The 16,677-nt window shown below is 48.2% G+C and overlaps 1 protein-coding gene across 2 annotated transcripts in view; it reads left to right on the top strand.

Annotated features, from left to right (window-relative positions):
* Positions 1–12,795, top strand: part of COL5A1 (collagen type V alpha 1 chain) — a 137,777-nt gene extending 124,982 nt beyond the window's left edge. The window contains exons 62-66 of one of the 2 annotated variants that reach the window (XM_054646208.2): positions 133–391; positions 761–873; positions 2,665–2,733; positions 7,095–7,328; positions 9,815–12,795. In XM_054646208.2, the coding sequence (XP_054502183.2) occupies positions 133–391; positions 761–873; positions 2,665–2,733; positions 7,095–7,328; positions 9,815–9,961 (822 nt within the window). In that variant the 3' untranslated portion in view covers positions 9,962–12,795. Of the gene's footprint in view, positions 1–132; positions 392–760; positions 874–2,664; positions 2,734–2,788; positions 2,858–7,094; positions 7,329–9,814 lie in introns of both variants that reach the window. The other variant, XM_077189145.1, reaches the window with a different exon arrangement.
* Positions 12,796–16,677: the final 3,882 nt, after the last annotated feature.

The raw sequence follows: 16,677 nt of genomic DNA on the forward strand, positions 1-16,677 counted from the left end.
TTTATCAGCACCACCCATGGCTGTTTTGCACGTCCAATGTGCATTTCGGGATGTTGCTGCTTTGTCCACCTCTCATGTCCTTTTCCCAATGGAATGAGAAGTTGTATCTTATTTTTTTCCCCCAAAAATCAGGGTCCTCCTGGAGAAGTCATCCAGCCCCTGCCCATCCAGGCTGCCAAGAGGACCAGGAGGAACATTGATGCCAGCCAGCTGCTGGACGATGGCAATGCTGACAACTACATGGACTATGCTGATGGCATGGAGGAGATTTTTGGCTCCCTGAACTCCTTGAAACTGGAAATTGAGCAGATGAAGCATCCCCTGGGCACTCAGCACAACCCAGCACGCACCTGCAAGGACCTGCAGCTCTGCCACCCTGATTTCCCAGATGGTGTGTCCCAGGAAAGGGGGAATTGGAGGGAATTCCAGGGGTTTTGCAGCTTCACACAGAGGGAAGGGTTGGGAGACCAGGAATTTGGGGAGTCCATGGGGGATGTGGCTGCTGGAATATGTAGAGCTAGATGGATGTCACTGGGCAGCCCTTCCAGCTGAAAATGGGGATATGGGATGGAAAACCACCTTCAGCTGGCACCAGAGCATGACCAGCTTTCAAAAACTACTTATAAATAATAACCCATGAGAATTGTTATTTATAACTACCTATAAATAATAACCCATGAGAGGTGAAACACCCCAGGTGAGGAGGTGGCTGAAGTGCCCTCTGAGCTGATCCTTTCCTCCCTCCTCTCCCCTCATGCAGGTGAATACTGGGTTGATCCCAACCAAGGGTGCTCCAGGGACTCTTTCAAAGTTTACTGTAATTTCACAGCTGGTGGAGAGACCTGCATCTTCCCTGATAAGAAATCTGAAGGAGTAAGTCCACACCACCTTTGCTTTCCCCTCTGTGCTGGTGATAGATGGTTTCCTGATAGGAATATTCATAGGCAGCCAATTGAACAGCAGCAAGGAAGGATCAAAGATCCAGAATGTTCCTTCGTTACACAACGTTACCTTCTACAATAGCATGGAATATGTTGACAAAGAGAAAATCAGATAGAAACTGTGATTTGGGCCACCTCTGATGGTTTCCCAGGCATAATAAATGCTAAAACCTTCATTTTTTGGACTTTGCTGTCCAAGGCAGGGGTGTGTGTTGGTGCATGAATTGGGAGCTCTGTTTAACTCATTCCCTCCCACAGCCCTGCATGCCCAAGCACCACTGATTCCCCTCCTCTCCCTGTGTTTCCAGGCAGGGCAGATAAATGTTTCCCTCCTGTCATTTTTCCTGCTGTTCCTTGTGGGTAAATGATCCTGAATGATTGCAAGCAGGCTCAGAGCTCTCCCTGGCACTGCTGCACAAGGTTGATGAAGTGATTTGTGTAATGATGCTCTTAGCTCAGCCATACCCATCATTTTTGTCCTGTATCCCTGCACTCTGTTTTCCAGAGCTGCCTGGGGACCAGCTGTGGCACTGGCCAAGCAGAAACACAGCAATTCAGCCTGAGGGGAGCTGTGCCAGTGTCACAGTTGTGCTCCAGCTGTGACAAAGCTGAGCTGTTCTCCTGCTGCATTTCATCCACCAGAAATGTGTGTCAGCACAGCACAAAGCACACGCCACATAAATCCTGCCTGAGTTTTTCTTGGGGCTGTTTAAAGTGGAGATGGATTTCCTCTTGCTTTGCATCACTGAGCTGTGTTTTTCCTCAAAATTTGACAGCTCAAAAAGCAGAGTCTGGCCATGATCTTGCAGGGGCCTGAGCTCCTGCTGTGCTGGTTCAGTGAGGGGCTCTGTGGAGCTGCAGAACTCCTCAAATACAAATTTCATGCTGGGATCCACAAGAAAAAACTTCTCCCACCCAGAGGATGTAAAGAGGCACCCACCCCATCCCTGGGGGAGGCTGGGTGGGTTTGTGATGAGGCACAGCAGAGTTTCAGCCGTGGCTTCTCTCAGCCCATCCCTCCCCCAGCACAGACTCTGGGATTTGCTCTGCAGGTGACATCCTGCAAAGGGCAGGGCAGTCCCCAGTCTGCTGCTTTAGGAGACATTTCCAGCACAGATGAGGGCGCTGTGGGAGGCTGAGGGAGCAGCCACGCTCCTTCCTTGTGGCTGCTGAGCTGGGGCTGCCTTAAGGATGCTCTGGTGGCTGATTCCTTGTCCATGTCACCCCTGCGGGTACCTGGAGCTCCATCCTGCGTGTCCAGCACCTCAGGCAGGCAGAGGCTTTTCCTTCATCACATCCTTTGCCTTTCCCAGCCCCACAGCACCTGGATTTGGCACTAGAGAGGCACCAGGCTTGTCCAGCACCAGCACTGCCCTCCACACGAAGATCAATGCACCTTTTCCCATCCGTGCTTCCTTTTTCCCTCTCTGGCTTTCCTTTTAATTTTCCTGCCACTGCTGGGTTTGCATCCCAAGTTCCCAGGAGGCATAGACAGCCCTCAGCAAAGGAGGCTGGTGCCAGAGCAGCACCACTCCATCTCTCTGCTTCAGAGCCACCTTCTGCTCTCATTACTGATGCATAAAGATTAAAAAAAAAAAAAACATTTTAAATCAAGTTGGACAATTTCAATAAGACATGCAGACTCTGGAATGAAAGTAAACTTTTGAATTTTGATTGTATTTTTTTTTCTTTCTCTCTCCCCTCCTTGCTGTCCACAAACTAGGCTAGAATTACTTCCTGGCCCAAGGAAAACCCAGGCTCGTGGTTCAGTGAATTCAAGCGCGGTAAACTGGTAAGATGCATCCTGGTGCTTGCTGTTTCCTTTAACCCCCTGTCATATTTTACAGAGTAAAATGGCTCGTTGGCCCAAAGAGCAGCCTGCCACATGGTATAGTCAATACAAGCGGGGGTCCTTGGTAAGTGGCTAACCCTGGCCCTGAATCAGAGCTTGGCACCTGCTTTGGTATGGCCACGCTGCTGCCCTCTGCATGCTGGACTAACCCCCCTGCCAGGCACATGGAGGTGTTTAAGGTGGAATTCTGAGAGAGAGCCCAAAGCCTCTGGGGGGCTTTGTTCCACTCTGCCTGACTGGGGACTGGGGAGCTGAGCCTTGCCCGGGGTTAGAAGGGGACACCCTGGGGACCCTGGGGCAGCTCTGTCTGCACAGAGCCCTGCAGGAGCTCTGCATCCCTCAGAGAGAGCTGCATCCCACAGGGAATTCTGCATCCCACAGGGAATTCTGCATCCCACAGGGAATTCTGCATCCCTCAGAGAGAGCTGCATCCCTCAGGGAATTCTGCATCCCACAGGGAGAGCTGCATCCCTCAGGGAACACTCCATCCCACAGGGAGAGCTGCATCCCACAGGGAGAGCTGCATCCCACAGGGAATTCTGCATCCCACAGGGAGAGCTGCATCCCGCAGGGAGTGCTTCATCCCACAGGGAATTCTGCATCCCACAGGAAATTCTGCATCCCACAGGGAGAGCTGCATCCCTCAGGGAATTCTGCATCCCACAGGGATCTCTGCATCCCACAGGGAATGCTCCATCCCACAGGGAGTTCTGCATCCCACAGGGAGTGCTTCATCCCCCAGGGAAAGCTGTTGCTGTCTCCTCCTCAGTCCCCATTTTGGGTGTCCCCATTTTGGGTGTCCCCATGTTGCTGTCCCCATGTTGCTGTCCCCCAGCAGTGCAGCCTTACCCCAAGAGCTGAGAGATCCCTAAAATGCTGCTCCAGCCCCGAGCTGGGACCCAGGGGAGGAGCTGCAGATCTCTGGCCTCTCCAGGACAGGTTTGCCCCATAGGGTGGATTTTGCCCCCATATGGAGATGAAGCACTCTGGAGACTCCCATGCTGACCCCAGAGCTTGGGAGAACCAAAGTCATTTATTTAAAGGAAGATTTCCAGCCAAGCCTAGTGCAAAGGAATTTGACTGAGTCACAATTAAGGATTTTTTTTCACGGGGGAAGAGCTGTTTTGAGGTCAAAGAAGGCATAAACCAGGAAAAGCTCTGGTTTCTTATCTGGTAACAGGACATGCACAGAGGCCCAGTGCTGGGCAGGGGTGTCAGATTTGTGTCTTCAGCCCCAGAAATGTCCCCTGGCCCATCAGTTCCTGTAGAATCAGCGGGATGCACGGAAGGAGCTCAGTCAAACCAGGAGAATGTGGGAACAGGCAAATATTCCCTGGACACAGCCAGCCTGCCCAGGGCCAGGAGAGGCTCTGCTGTGTCCCACTGGGTTGTCCCTCCCCAGGGCAGGGGTTCCTGCAGTGCCCCAGCTTCCACCTTAAAGGGCAAACAACCCAAGCCCTGCGTTGTTTCCCGTGTTTGCTGCATTCCATCGCCACTAAAACACATTTTGCTCTGATCCTGCCCTCGAGGAGGACACGGCTTCTGGGGCTTCTCTGCATCACCAAATCAGGCTGCAAAGCCAAGGCTTCAGCCTCCTGGCTCCTTGGAGGGCAGCTACTCATAGCTTAATTACAGAGCACTTCATCAGTTAATGTTCCAAGTGCCTCCACTTCTCCATCTCCCCTGCTTCTCCTTTTCCCAGCTCTGTTAGAGGCTCAGTTGCCAGCCTAGAGCTTAGGGCTTATTCTTTTTCAGATAAAAACATTTCTGGTGCTACTTGGAGCTCTTTGTTCCATCCTTTTTTGTTGTCATTTTCCTGCCTTTTTTTTTTTTTTTTTTTACCTGTCCTGCTTTTTCTATTTGGAAAAATTAAAAAAAGCCTCCAGTATGTGGAAGACCTACCTAAGCAAACCACAAAGCAGTCAAACACACAGGCCATAAAAGCTTTATTTATTTATATCTTTATTTATTTATTTTAAGATTGGCTCTGATTTTGCCTCAGTCACTATTTGGAACCATGAGATTGGTAAATTGAGGAGACATTTGCCTCAGCTGAAATTTGTGTGTGGAGTGGCAGAATCAAAAGGACTTTGAGTTCCCCTCTGGGTGTAACTCTGCTCCTGTCACTCCATGGAGAAGGTCCTGGTGTCTTGAGGGGCTGAACCCTTGGGGAGCCCCAAAGCTGAGGGGAAGATTTCCAGTGCTCCATATAAATCCTGGGATTGCACAGCTGGCCAGATGCTGCCTTTCTTCTGGAGACACCTGAAGTGAGAGGGATGCAGTAAATATGAAATACAACCAAACCAGCTGGGTTTGATGCTCCCACACCATCATTCATCAATTCTACAGAGCCCTTGGAGCCAATTCCTTACCTTTCCTCAGGATGCAGCCAAGCTGTGTTTAGAGGGATAAGAAACTTGCAGGTGTTTTTCTCTGTGTCTGTTACACACAACTGCCAGCAGCTCTAATGAGGCCTGCACCCATCCCATCCCATCCCATCCCATCCCATCCCTCCCAGCCACAGGACACCTGCCAGCACAGAGAAAAGAGGAAAGGATTGAATTTTCCCAAACTGAGCAAGCACTGTGCACAAAGCCAGCTCCCAGTGGCTCCAGCTGAAAAGCTGGGACAGGGCTTCACCAAATCTGCACATCCTGAACAACAAAAGACCCCTTAAAAGGCAGCCAGGCTGCAAAACAAGCACTGGTTTGATATGAAACCAAATCAGAGTCAGTCCTGCAGCTCAGTAGTGCCACACTGGGTGTGTGACAAGTCCTTGGCATTTTTTGTCCCCTTCCTTCCACGTGCTGGTGGCTTTCTGGTAGCTCCTCCTGGCATGCGTGGCTCTCTCCTGGTCAGTCACATTTAACTCTCAGGAGGACAGTGCAGCAGCATCCTGACAACCGGTTGGTATCTTTGTTTATTTGGATTGTCTCTTTTAATTCAGTGTTTTCATGTGGTTATCAATCAATCTCTTCTACTGTTTGCAGCCTGCACCACAGCTCGAGGGCTGGTGGCACCTGGAGGAAATCCACACTGGTTGGGTGCCTGGGTTTTGTTCCTGGTTGTTTCTAAAGAAATCCTCAGTCCATCCAGGGCAGTGGTTTGGAGATGCCTCCTCAAGCACAGTCAGTTCTTACCTGCAAAAATTCATTTTGTGAAAGTCCCACAAAGTCCTGGATCCCCCAAGTGCTGGGATTGGGTTTCAATAATTTTTTTTTTTGTAGGAATAAATTCTCCTGCATGGGAGACAAAGGAGCCTGGTGGGCAGAACGGAGCAAATCCCAGTGTGCAAGACTGGGATTCACAATCTGTGTTCACAACAGGGCAGCAAATCCATTTTCCCTTTACCTGAGCTGAGCTTTTCCAACCAGGGCAGCCCCCAGCCCTCATCAGCAGGGCCAGGATTGCTGTAGATGCAGTGCCAAGATTGCTTCAAACCCCAGGAAAAAGGAACGGAAAATACCCCAGAGTGTGCAGAAAAAAACACCCCCAGCAGTCAGAAATTTGTGTCAGACAGGACAGGAAAATAAAGCCCTGAACCCTCACAGAAATTCACCCTCTCTCCTCTTCAAAAGCTGGAGAAATACTCTCAAGATTGGCTTAATCCTGAAATATATCCCCAAATTCCCTCCCTCTTGCAGCCAGGGCTGAAATCCCCTTCTCTATTTCCCCCTGCCCTCCTTAGGTTTAATTTTTTTGCTCACACCCTCACCCCGTCCAGCAAGAGAAGAAAAAGCTCCTGGGTGAGCAGAGCAGCATCTGTGGTGACCCTGGTGTCCCTCAGGATCAATGTCTGTGGTGGTGACACTGGTGTCCCTCAGGAGCATGTCATGGTGACACCGGTGTCCCTCAGGAGCAGTGTCTGTGTGACACTGGTGTCCCTCAGGAGCAGTGTGTGCTGGTGACACTGGTGTCCTTCAGGAGCAGTGTCTGTGATGACACTGGTGTCCCTCAGGAGCAGTGTCTGTGGTGGTGACACTGGTGTCCCTCAGGAGCATGTCATGGTGACACTGGTGTCCCTCAGGATCAATGTCTGTGTTGGTGACACCAGTGTCCCTCAGGAGCAGTGTCTGTGTGACACTGGTGTCCCTCAGGAGCAGTGTCTGGGCTGGTGACCCCCGTGTCCTTCAGGAGCAGTGTCTGTGGTGACACTGGTGTCCCTCAGGAGCAGTGTCTGTGTTGGTGACACTGGTGTCCTTCAGGAGCAGTGTCTGTGTGACACCAGTGTCCCTCAGAGCCCCCAGCTGTGTCTCCCTGTCCCTCACTGCCCAGTGTTGTCCCTTGTCCCCCTCTCCCAGCTCTCCTACGTGGACTCGGACGGGAACCCCATCGGGGTGGTGCAGATGACCTTCCTGCGTCTGCTGAGCGCCTCAGCCCGCCAGAACATCACCTACAACTGCTACCAGTCGGTGGCCTGGCACGATGCCACCACCAACAGCTACGACAAGGCCATCCGCTTCCTGGGCTCCAATGACGAGGAGATGTCCTATGACAACAACCCCTACATCCGGCCTGCCCTCGACGGCTGCGCGGTACGTGGGGGCTCCTGGCCTTGGGGACACCTTGGGGATACCTTGGGGACACCTCTGTGCCCTCCCCTGCTTGAACAGCACTGTCTTCCCCAGAGCAGATCGCCCCCAAATTTCTGGTGCTTCAGGGTTGTCCTTGATAGGGGAGACATCAACGTGCTCTTCCTCGAGTTGGAAATAAATGATTTGATGGGAATCTGTGATCCTGCTGGAAGTCAGGGGAAGCTGCAGCACCTCCAGGGGTCAAATCAATCTGATTAATCCAATTTATCTGCCTAAAAATGCTGCTTGCTTTTTTAAAAGCCTCCCTGTGCTTTTGCTCTCACCCAATTCCTTACACGGGGAGAGGCGAGCGATGGCGCCCAGTTGGGTTGGAAATGTGCAGGGTTTGATAAAGATCTTTGTAACTGCCTTCAGGAATTCTGAAAATTGGGGCTGGGAATTTACAGGGTTTGATAAGGAGCTTTTCTTTCAGAAATTCTGAAAATTTGGGTTGGGAATTTGCAGGGTTTTATAAAGGTCTTTGTAACTGCTTTCAGGAATTCTGAAAATTGGGGTTGGAAATTTACAGGGTTTGATAAGGAGCTTTTCTTTCAGAAATTCTGAAAATTGGGGTTGGAAATGTGCAGGGTTTGATAAAGGTCTTTGTAACTTCTTTCAGGAATTCTGAAAATTGGGGTTGGAAATTTACAGGGTTTGATAAGGAGCTTTTCTTTAAGAAATTCTTAAAATTTGGGTTGGGAATTTGCAGGGTTTGATAGGGATCTTTGTAACTGCTTTCAGAAATTCTGGGAGGCAAAGCAGGATGGATTTGGTTGGAATTTTTGTTTTTGCAGCCCCAGGAGGGCTCTGGGCTGTGCTGCTCATGGGGTGCCCAAGCACAGCCACAGTTTCCAAAGGTGCCTCACGTCCTCCCTTTTCTTTAACTCCTCTTGGATGCTTGATTTGGGTTTAAACTCTGAAAATTCTGCCCTCAGGAGATAAAAATTTGGCAAAGCAGGTGTTGCATGCATTTATTTTGAGCCCCAGCTTGCTGGTGTAAAAACATGAATAATTCCCACCCTCTGGAACTGCAGCACTTGGAGCCCACGGGACAGAAAGATTGAGATGTTTGACAGAAAAAGCTCCTCATGTAATTTGAGATTGAAACGCTTCTGCTCTGGCACAAACAGATTTTTCTTACTGATGGAGCAATGAGGAAAATCAGATTAGAACTTTTAACACATTCCTGGAGAGGGAAAGGGCATCCAGCCCCCTTCTGGAAACACTCAGGAGAAGTTTATCCTCGAGTTTTTCGTGTCTCCTGCTGACATAACGTCCTTGGGAAAAAGGGCCTTCTCCTCCCTTCCCCTCTGAATCTCAGGCTTGCTGGAGGAGCACATGCTGCACATTTTAAAGGGGATGAGCCTCCTGAAAGCCTCCACCTTTTGGGCAGATAAATTGAATTAATCTGCTACCCTGGCAGATCGTGCTGCCCAAAGCACAGGCAGGATATTTGAGATTTATCTATTTACTTAAAAGGAGTTTGGGGTTTACAATTGATTCTCTACATTAAAGATGATTTTAGTCTGACTCTTAGACCCATAAAAAGGCTGTTAGGAATTTAGAGAACTCCACCAGGAGTTTAGAGGTGCTTTTATGTCTTTTTTGGGAGCGAGTGCTACAACCCATCCAATTGCTGGGCTCAGCTGTGCTGGGTTAATGGTTGCACTCAGTCCTAAAGGTCTTTTCCACCCTAAATGATTCCAGGATTGAGCCCTCCCCTGTGGAGATGAGGCTGGGCTGTCCCACACGGGGTTGCCACAGAGGTCCTGCTGTGGTGGGGAGGCTGCTGAAGCCAGGGCTGATGTTCTTCCCATAATCTGAATATGTTTTTCCTGAACTTCCAGCCCTTTCTCATTGCTGTGCTCCAGCCAATTCTCTGGAGCCACACAAATCACAGGGAAAGGTAGAGCCCAAAGCTGCTCCATAAATTCTCTTGTTTGTGCAGCTTTGTATGCCCTCGGGGGGTACTTCTGCTCCTCTAATAATTATTTATATTTTGGAAACAACTCCATGGCCACCAGGCATGATAAAAAGACAGCAGCACCTTGTGCATTCCACCCAACTTTAAATGTGATCTTTTCAGTAATGTATTCAAATTAAATTGCTACCATTTGCCCAACAAGCCAGGTGTGTCCTGGGGGAGGGAAAACAACCTTTCCACAGCCCAAACTTTTCCAGGCTCCCATTCCAGCCTGGAAATGTGCTGGAGCAGAGTTAGAGTGTCTTGATCTGCTTCTGCTCCAAGGTCTGGGCACCTCCCAAGGGGTTTTTCAGCACATGTATTAAACGTGCAAGTAAATTTATTTGGGTGGCGGTGACTCTGATTTGGGTCCAAAAATTCCCAGCAAAAAATCAACCCCACATTCCCAGCAGAGTGGTGATTATTCAGTTGTGCTGATGTTGGCTTGGAGGCATCCTCAGAGCTCCTCTTTCCCTCATTCCAGGCAAGGAAGGGCTACCAGAAAACCATCCTGGAGATCAACACGCCCAAAGTGGAGCAGGTCCCCATAGTCGACATCATGTTCAATGACTTCGGAGAAGCGGCACAGAAATTTGGATTCGAGGTGGGACCAGCTTGCTTCCTGGGCTAAAAGAGCCACCTGAACCTAGTCTCCAAATGAGCAACCTCGTAACCTCATTGCGCCATTTAATTAAAAACAAAAAAAGAGAAAAAAGAAAAAAAAACGGAGAAAAAAAAAGAATTCCTCGTCACGTGCACGGTCTGAAACTGGACAGCGATGGGTTATTATTTTTTTTTCCCCTCCTCCCCCCCTATTTTGTTGTGTCCCTGGTTTTGCCCCAGCCCCTCTGTGCCCCCCTCAGCCATTCCCAGGATGGATATGGAATCTCATGACCGACAGCCACACACGGAGACCTGGCCCTGTCCCTGCTGCCACCGAGCTGAGCCCACCTCCAGCAAACTCCTCCTGCTTCCTCCTCTTCTTCTCACCAGAAAGTGTTTGTTTGTTCCTAAGGAAAAAAAAAAAGAAATATGGAAAAAACTTGAAATTCCTCGTGTCCAGCTCGATGTTGAAGTCCTGGCAGTCCTGGATCTGAAGCTCCTCAGAGGGGTTTTGTTGCCTTCCACGAGGTTTGGATCAGCTCCAGCATGGCCAATTCCAGAATTTTCCATGTTTCCTCCGCTGAGTTTGCCTCATTCCACGTTTTCCAAAGTGCTGACTCTCAAGGTCACACTGGGCATCTCTTTGCCTTGTCTTAAAGGTGCTTCTATTTTTGTATGTTTGTGAGTAAATATTTGTATCGTATTTTATTTGAAATGTTGGAATGTTTCCGCCTTCAAACCATGCAAGTGACCTTGTCTGTATTAAAGCCACCCGGTCCCAGCCAAGCTTCCAGCTGGGAATGAAGACAGCAGCTCCTGTCCCCACTTCTGCCTCTTCCCAGCCCCAAACTGGGATCTGGAGCCTTGGAATTTCCCCCAGGATCAGGTGCAAACCAGCCCCCTGAGCCACAGATGCCTTTTGGAATGATTCCTTTCAAAATGAGGAAATTAAAGCTACTTTTTTAACAAAATTCCCTACAAATCCCCTAATCTAAAAGCAGGATCTCCATTGAGTCTCTGCCTTTTCATCCACTTGCTTAACACCCATATTTTAAATGAATTCTTCTTTTTTTTCTTTCAGCATTTCTTTAAAATGATAAGAATTAAACCTGAATCCATTCCCAGTGGCAGATCCCAGTGGCAGGGGAAATCCATTTGTCCTCTCTGAATATCAAGAATAAAAACAAGAAAAAAAAAAAAAAAAAAAAAAAGGAAGAAGAAGAAAAAAGGTGCTTTTTATAGTTATTTTTACATATCTCTGTGGTGCTATCTGATAACTTTAACACAACACTGGGGATACCCTGCCACTGGCCAATCTCCCACTTGGCTTTTTAGGCACTTTCAGGCAGATTTTGGCTGCTGATAAATGCATGGCACCTTCTTATCTCTTCTGTCCAAATCCAGCTCCTCTCCTTCCTTAGATGGGCCCGTGTAGGAAAAAGCATTTAAATGTCCTTACCATTTTTTTTTTATTATTCTTATTTTTTGGTTTTCCCAAGGATATCCACGTCTTTTCCCGGTTGGAAGCAGAGCAGATTGTCCTCAGTGGCTGAACGTTTGTGGTGCTAATTTATGTAGATGTTGGGTGTCCTGAAGCCGTGGGGGTGCTGCCCGCCCAGCAATCCGGGGAATTTGCAATTTTCCTGCTCTTCCCACTTTTTCTTTTTTTTTTTAATTCCTTCCACGGCTCACAACGTGCTGACACCCTCCTCTTTTCCCATTTATTTTCCCTCCTTGCCCATTTTCCTTCTTCAGGTCTCTCAGCTGGAAAAAAGAACTGTTGCAAGGTGGGGTTTTTATAAATTATTATTATTATTATTTTTATTATTATTATTATTATTATCCTTCGGCCCGGAGCGTTCAGCTCAAGGGGGATTTTTCACCACCAAGGAAAAGACATCACATTTACTGTGAAAAAAGCCTATATATGATGTCTTTTCCCCCCTCCTGCCCAAACTGGGAGCAGCAGCATCCGAGGGAGGGAGGCAGAGCCGTGCTGGAGGGAGCGGCCGTCCCCGAGGTGCTTTTTGGGGCCTGGAGGAGCCGTGTCCATCCCTCTCCCTTCTTCTCCTGTGCTCTCTCTCCCACTTTAGGGAATTGAAAAAAAAAAAAAAAAAAACCCAAAAGGTGCTACCCTAAAAACTGCAGACTCCGGGCAGCAGAGCAGTGAAGAGGAATTTAGGATAATAAATAAGGAATTCAGCTTCTCAGTCACCTTGGCAACAGCGGGAAGGGCAGGAAAGGTTGCACATCCCAGCAAAGCCATATCCTGATATTTCTGATATTTTGATATTTGTCCACACCTGTGTGTCTGCCCAGGTCATGGGATTCTGTTCTCAATTTTCTCAATTTTCTCATCAAGGGAGCTTTTTTTTTTTTTTTTTTTCCTTTTGATTTCTCTGCTTGAAGAAGAAGAAGAAAAAAGAAAAGAAAAAAGAATAAAAAATTTCCTCTGTTGAATTCCACAGTGTTGTAATTGTACTGAGCTCCCAACTGTTCCAATCCCCCCCAGACCACTTAGCTACGGTATATTGCAATAAAATTACTACTTGTATTTGCAGACCTTCTTTTTGTGTAATTTTATTTCCCTCCTCCCCTTAATATATATTGATTTGAACAAATGTTGATAAGAAAAATAAAACCTATGGAAAAAAAACCCCAACTTTTAGTACATAAGGCCCTTTTTAAAATATAGTGTCAAATGCCGTATTGTACATTTCTTCAAAGTCCAATAAACATGTCATAAAATTTAAGTGTAATGCCCATAAGAGCTATTTTTAAATATTTTAAACCTGTGTAATAAAGGAATAAATGTAATAGATTTTTTTTTTCAATAAATCAAGTTTACTGTTTCCACCTAAACCCCCGTGATGTTGAATCTCTTCTTGGAGTTGATTGCAGCGGGATCTGCCCCATGGAGCCTGGAAAGTTCATCAGAGCTGCAGTGGAAGTGCTTAAAGGTAAACAAATACTGTAAAATACAACCCAAACCCACCATGGGGAGGGATTCCAGGCCTGGAATCTTTTCTTTGTTGTTTGGGGTTTTTTTTTTCCTTCTCAGTGAGACGTTCCAGTGCAAAAATGCAACCTGGTTTTGCTTGGATGTGGAGGAGAAGATTGTGTGGCCACCAGCTCTTCACCTTCACAGCAGCAGAAGCTTCACCAGAGGCGTTTTTCTCTTGTTGATCTTCTCATACCAAGACAAATTCAGGGAAAAAAAAAACATTCCAGCTTCTTGGTGAGCTCCTCAATCCCCAATTTCCCATTCTTGGCCCCAGGGCTCTGCTGTGGGGAGGGAAACACCACGGGGGACACTTTGCTCATCCTCTCCTCCTCCTCCTCCTCCTCTCCTGCAGGTTTCACTCCAGGATCCTCTGGAATTCACCGTGGGAGACTCCACCAATGGCTGTCAGTGGATCTGAGTCACTCTGGCCCTCAGGGGCTTCTTCAAACAAGCCCTGCTTGGTGCTGCAGGTCTAGGAGGTGCTGGACCTTCAGGAGGTGACACCTGGAGCTCTGCAGGTGGGTCAGGGGCCACCAGCCCAGCTCTGCAGTGACCAAGCCAAGCTCTGAGTCCCAAAAGCTTCTGCCCTTCATTCTTTGGCTGCAGAAGGTCTTTGATGGTCTTCATTCTTGCTGAAAGAAAAGAGAAGGAGCCAAAGTCACAGATTGGGGTGGGTCGGAAGGGAAATTGAAGATCAGCCAGTTCCATGGGCAGGGACACCTTCCACAGCCCAGGGTGCTCCAAACCCCATCCCACCAGGACCTGAAATGGTTTAATCTTCAGTTATTTAATCTGTCATTAACTTCTAGGAGTAGTTTTGGGAAATCTTGGGGTGTTTCGGCCAAATCTTCATCCAGATAGACCCCAGAAATGCAGAGGTACCAGAGCTGCAGGAAAAAATGAGGGCAAAATAACTTTATTTACTTAAACCCAGCGTAACACTTCACTTGGACCTGGATCAGCTTCAAGGTGACCCCAGGCCCTTCTCAGCAGTTGTGATTTGCACTCAATCACTGCTGCTTGCAGCAAACACCTCGGTGCTGAGGGAAGCTTTGATCTGCTATTAGGGAAAACCAGAGATCTGAGGAGGGATCTGACTGTTTCTGGCACTGCCAGACACAGGAGCCCTGGCAGATCTTCCACCTCTTTTCACAGAACAAAGTCCATGGTTTAGTGCTGCAGCTCCAAAGCTGTAACTCCAGCAGGTGAAACACTGGGGGGAATTTTTAGAAGAGCCACAGAAACAGCAGCAGATTATTGAGACAGAGCGTGAGCACCCAAACCTGCGCGGTTATGGGGTGAGGATGGGGCTGCTCATCCCAAATTCCAGCAGCAGGGATCCTCCAGGGGCAGGACCAGGAGCACAAACCTCAGGAAGCAGCAAAGGGAGGATGCAAAGCACCGAGCTCAGCACCCAGCCCAGGGAGTGGGAATTATCCAAGGGCAGCTGATCCCACTGGGGTTTCCACAGCTTTTAAAGCAGCCAAGGGGAGGCTGCAGGGCCTGGGGCTGCTGCTCTGCCTTGCCCTGCTTGTGGGGTGTGAAAAACGCCAAACGCTGGTTTTTAAAATCTTAAAAGTTTAATAGTAGTAAAATGGTTATAAAAATAGTAATGCAATTAGAGTAATAACAATTTGGACAATTTGGATTAGGACAATATGAGACAATAGAAACAAAGAGTTAAGGACATCCGGGTACCTTTTCAAAAGGCCCCACGTTAACAGAGGATTAACCCTTAAAAACAACAGCCTGTTGCATATTCATACACCTCATCCATGATGCATAAATTCCATTCCAACACAGAATTCTGTCTGGTCATCATCAACTTCTTCCTCTGAATCCTAACAGCATCTTTGAGGCAGGAAGAAGTTTGTTTCTCCTGATAAGAGGGCAATAAATTCTCTTTCTCTGAAAGATTCAGGTGTCCTGTGGCTGCCATCTCACTGCCAGTCCTTTCTTTAGAAAAGTATCCTCCATAGCACAGTTTCTGTTTTAACATTTTTTATAACCTAAAACTGTATTTAACACAGTACTTAAGAGTATTAATACAGCATTACTTTCTAACACAACACATATAATATTCATTAGAGTATTTGCAAAAATCCAATCATAAAATACACATTTTTCACATGGGGTTTTATTCTAAGTGCCCTGGGCTGGGATTTCTGCCCTGGGCTGGGATTTCTGCCCTGCTGTGTGAGCACAGCAGGTGAAGCCTGCAGAGGTTTCCCCTCAGTGTTGGTTCAGCAGTGGCCTGAGCTGGCCCAGGCAGGAGGATGTGTCCATGTGCTTCCCACACTGCTGCCAGGGGTGAAACAGGAGCTGCTGTGAGCTTTGCTGTCTGCCTGGCACATGGGAACAGTACCTCTGCAGTTCTGGGGTCTATCTGGATGAAGATTTGCTGTTCTTTGCTTTGGTTTTCAGCCCTGCTCTGGAGGAAGAGGCCCAGCCCCTCGTGCTGCTCTGTGACCAGTCACTCCCTGCTTTTTACCTTGGATTCCCTTGCCTTGCTTCAGTTGGACTCCATCACCTTAAGGTCTTTTACATCCTGAAGAATTTTGTGATCTAACAGGTGGAGCACTGGCTGTCCCCAAAGAAGCCCATCCTCCCTGATTTGTAGGAGTGGGACAGAGAACAGAGCCCAGAGGCTCCCACCAAACACAGCTCCCCCAGCCCTGCTTCGAGCTGCACCAGCACAAACCAGCACAAACCAGCATATCCCAGTTGCTCCTGGGAGCTGGGAAAGGGAACCAGGATCACAACCCCGCCCTGTCCCCCTCCCTGTGCCCCTCGGGGTCACATTGGGACCGCAGCTTCTGCTCTCCACAAGCTGTCACAGCTCTGGTTGGGATGCTCCTGCTGCTGCCTCCTCTCCAAGGGATGTTCCTCCCCCATCTCCTTAAACCCTGCGTTTACAACAGACTGGTAAAAATAAAGATGGCCAAAAAAGGAGCGTTGGCACGGATTAAATTTAGAGACCAGATCCTGGGCATCCCCTCCCTGTCTAGGTGAGTTTTGGCAAACAAGAAGAGAAGCTGTGAATGGGTGTTTTATACAAAGGATTGAGCAGCCTGAGTGCCACCAGAGCTCTCCTGGAGAGACAGAAACAGCAGGACCAAGTGGGAGGCTGGGATGAGGAGGGGAGAGGATTGTGCATGAATTAGCATGGAGAAAATATGCAAATTGTTGGGTAGAGTGAGGCTCTCATGGCATTCAAAGGAGCTGGAGCTATTCTTGTCCTTCAGCTGCTTTTTGTCCTGCATCTCCTCCCAGCCAGGCTGGATTTGACTTGGGTTTGTTTTTATTAATGTCTCAAGCAAAGAGCAGAATTGATCTGACCCACAGCTCTGGGAAAAAGAAAAAAAAAAAAAAAAACAAAAACAAAAAACCCCACAAAAACCCCTCTCATATCTTCCTGTGACAAAAAACAAGCGAGCTGGAGGTGCTTCTGGCAGTTCAGCACCACCTGTAAATTAATCTACAGAGTGCCCAGAAAAGCTGAAGCAGTGCAAGTCAAATGTGTCCCCTCTCCTCACACCTTGCCCAGGAGCTGTGCCTCTGCAAATTACCTGCCCTGGCTTTCCAGCCAGACAATTCCCATTTTTTCAAATATATTTTTTAACAGGACTGCTCAGTGCCCTGTGGGTCACTTGGCACCACGAGCCTGGTGTCCCTTTGCCATGAGCAGGTGGGAAGCAAAGATTTATCATAATTATCCAATAATTATATTATCCCTGCAT

Source organism: Agelaius phoeniceus, chromosome 21, assembly GCF_051311805.1.
Source record: "Agelaius phoeniceus isolate bAgePho1 chromosome 21, bAgePho1.hap1, whole genome shotgun sequence".
Lineage (NCBI taxonomy): Eukaryota > Metazoa > Chordata > Aves > Passeriformes > Icteridae > Agelaius > Agelaius phoeniceus.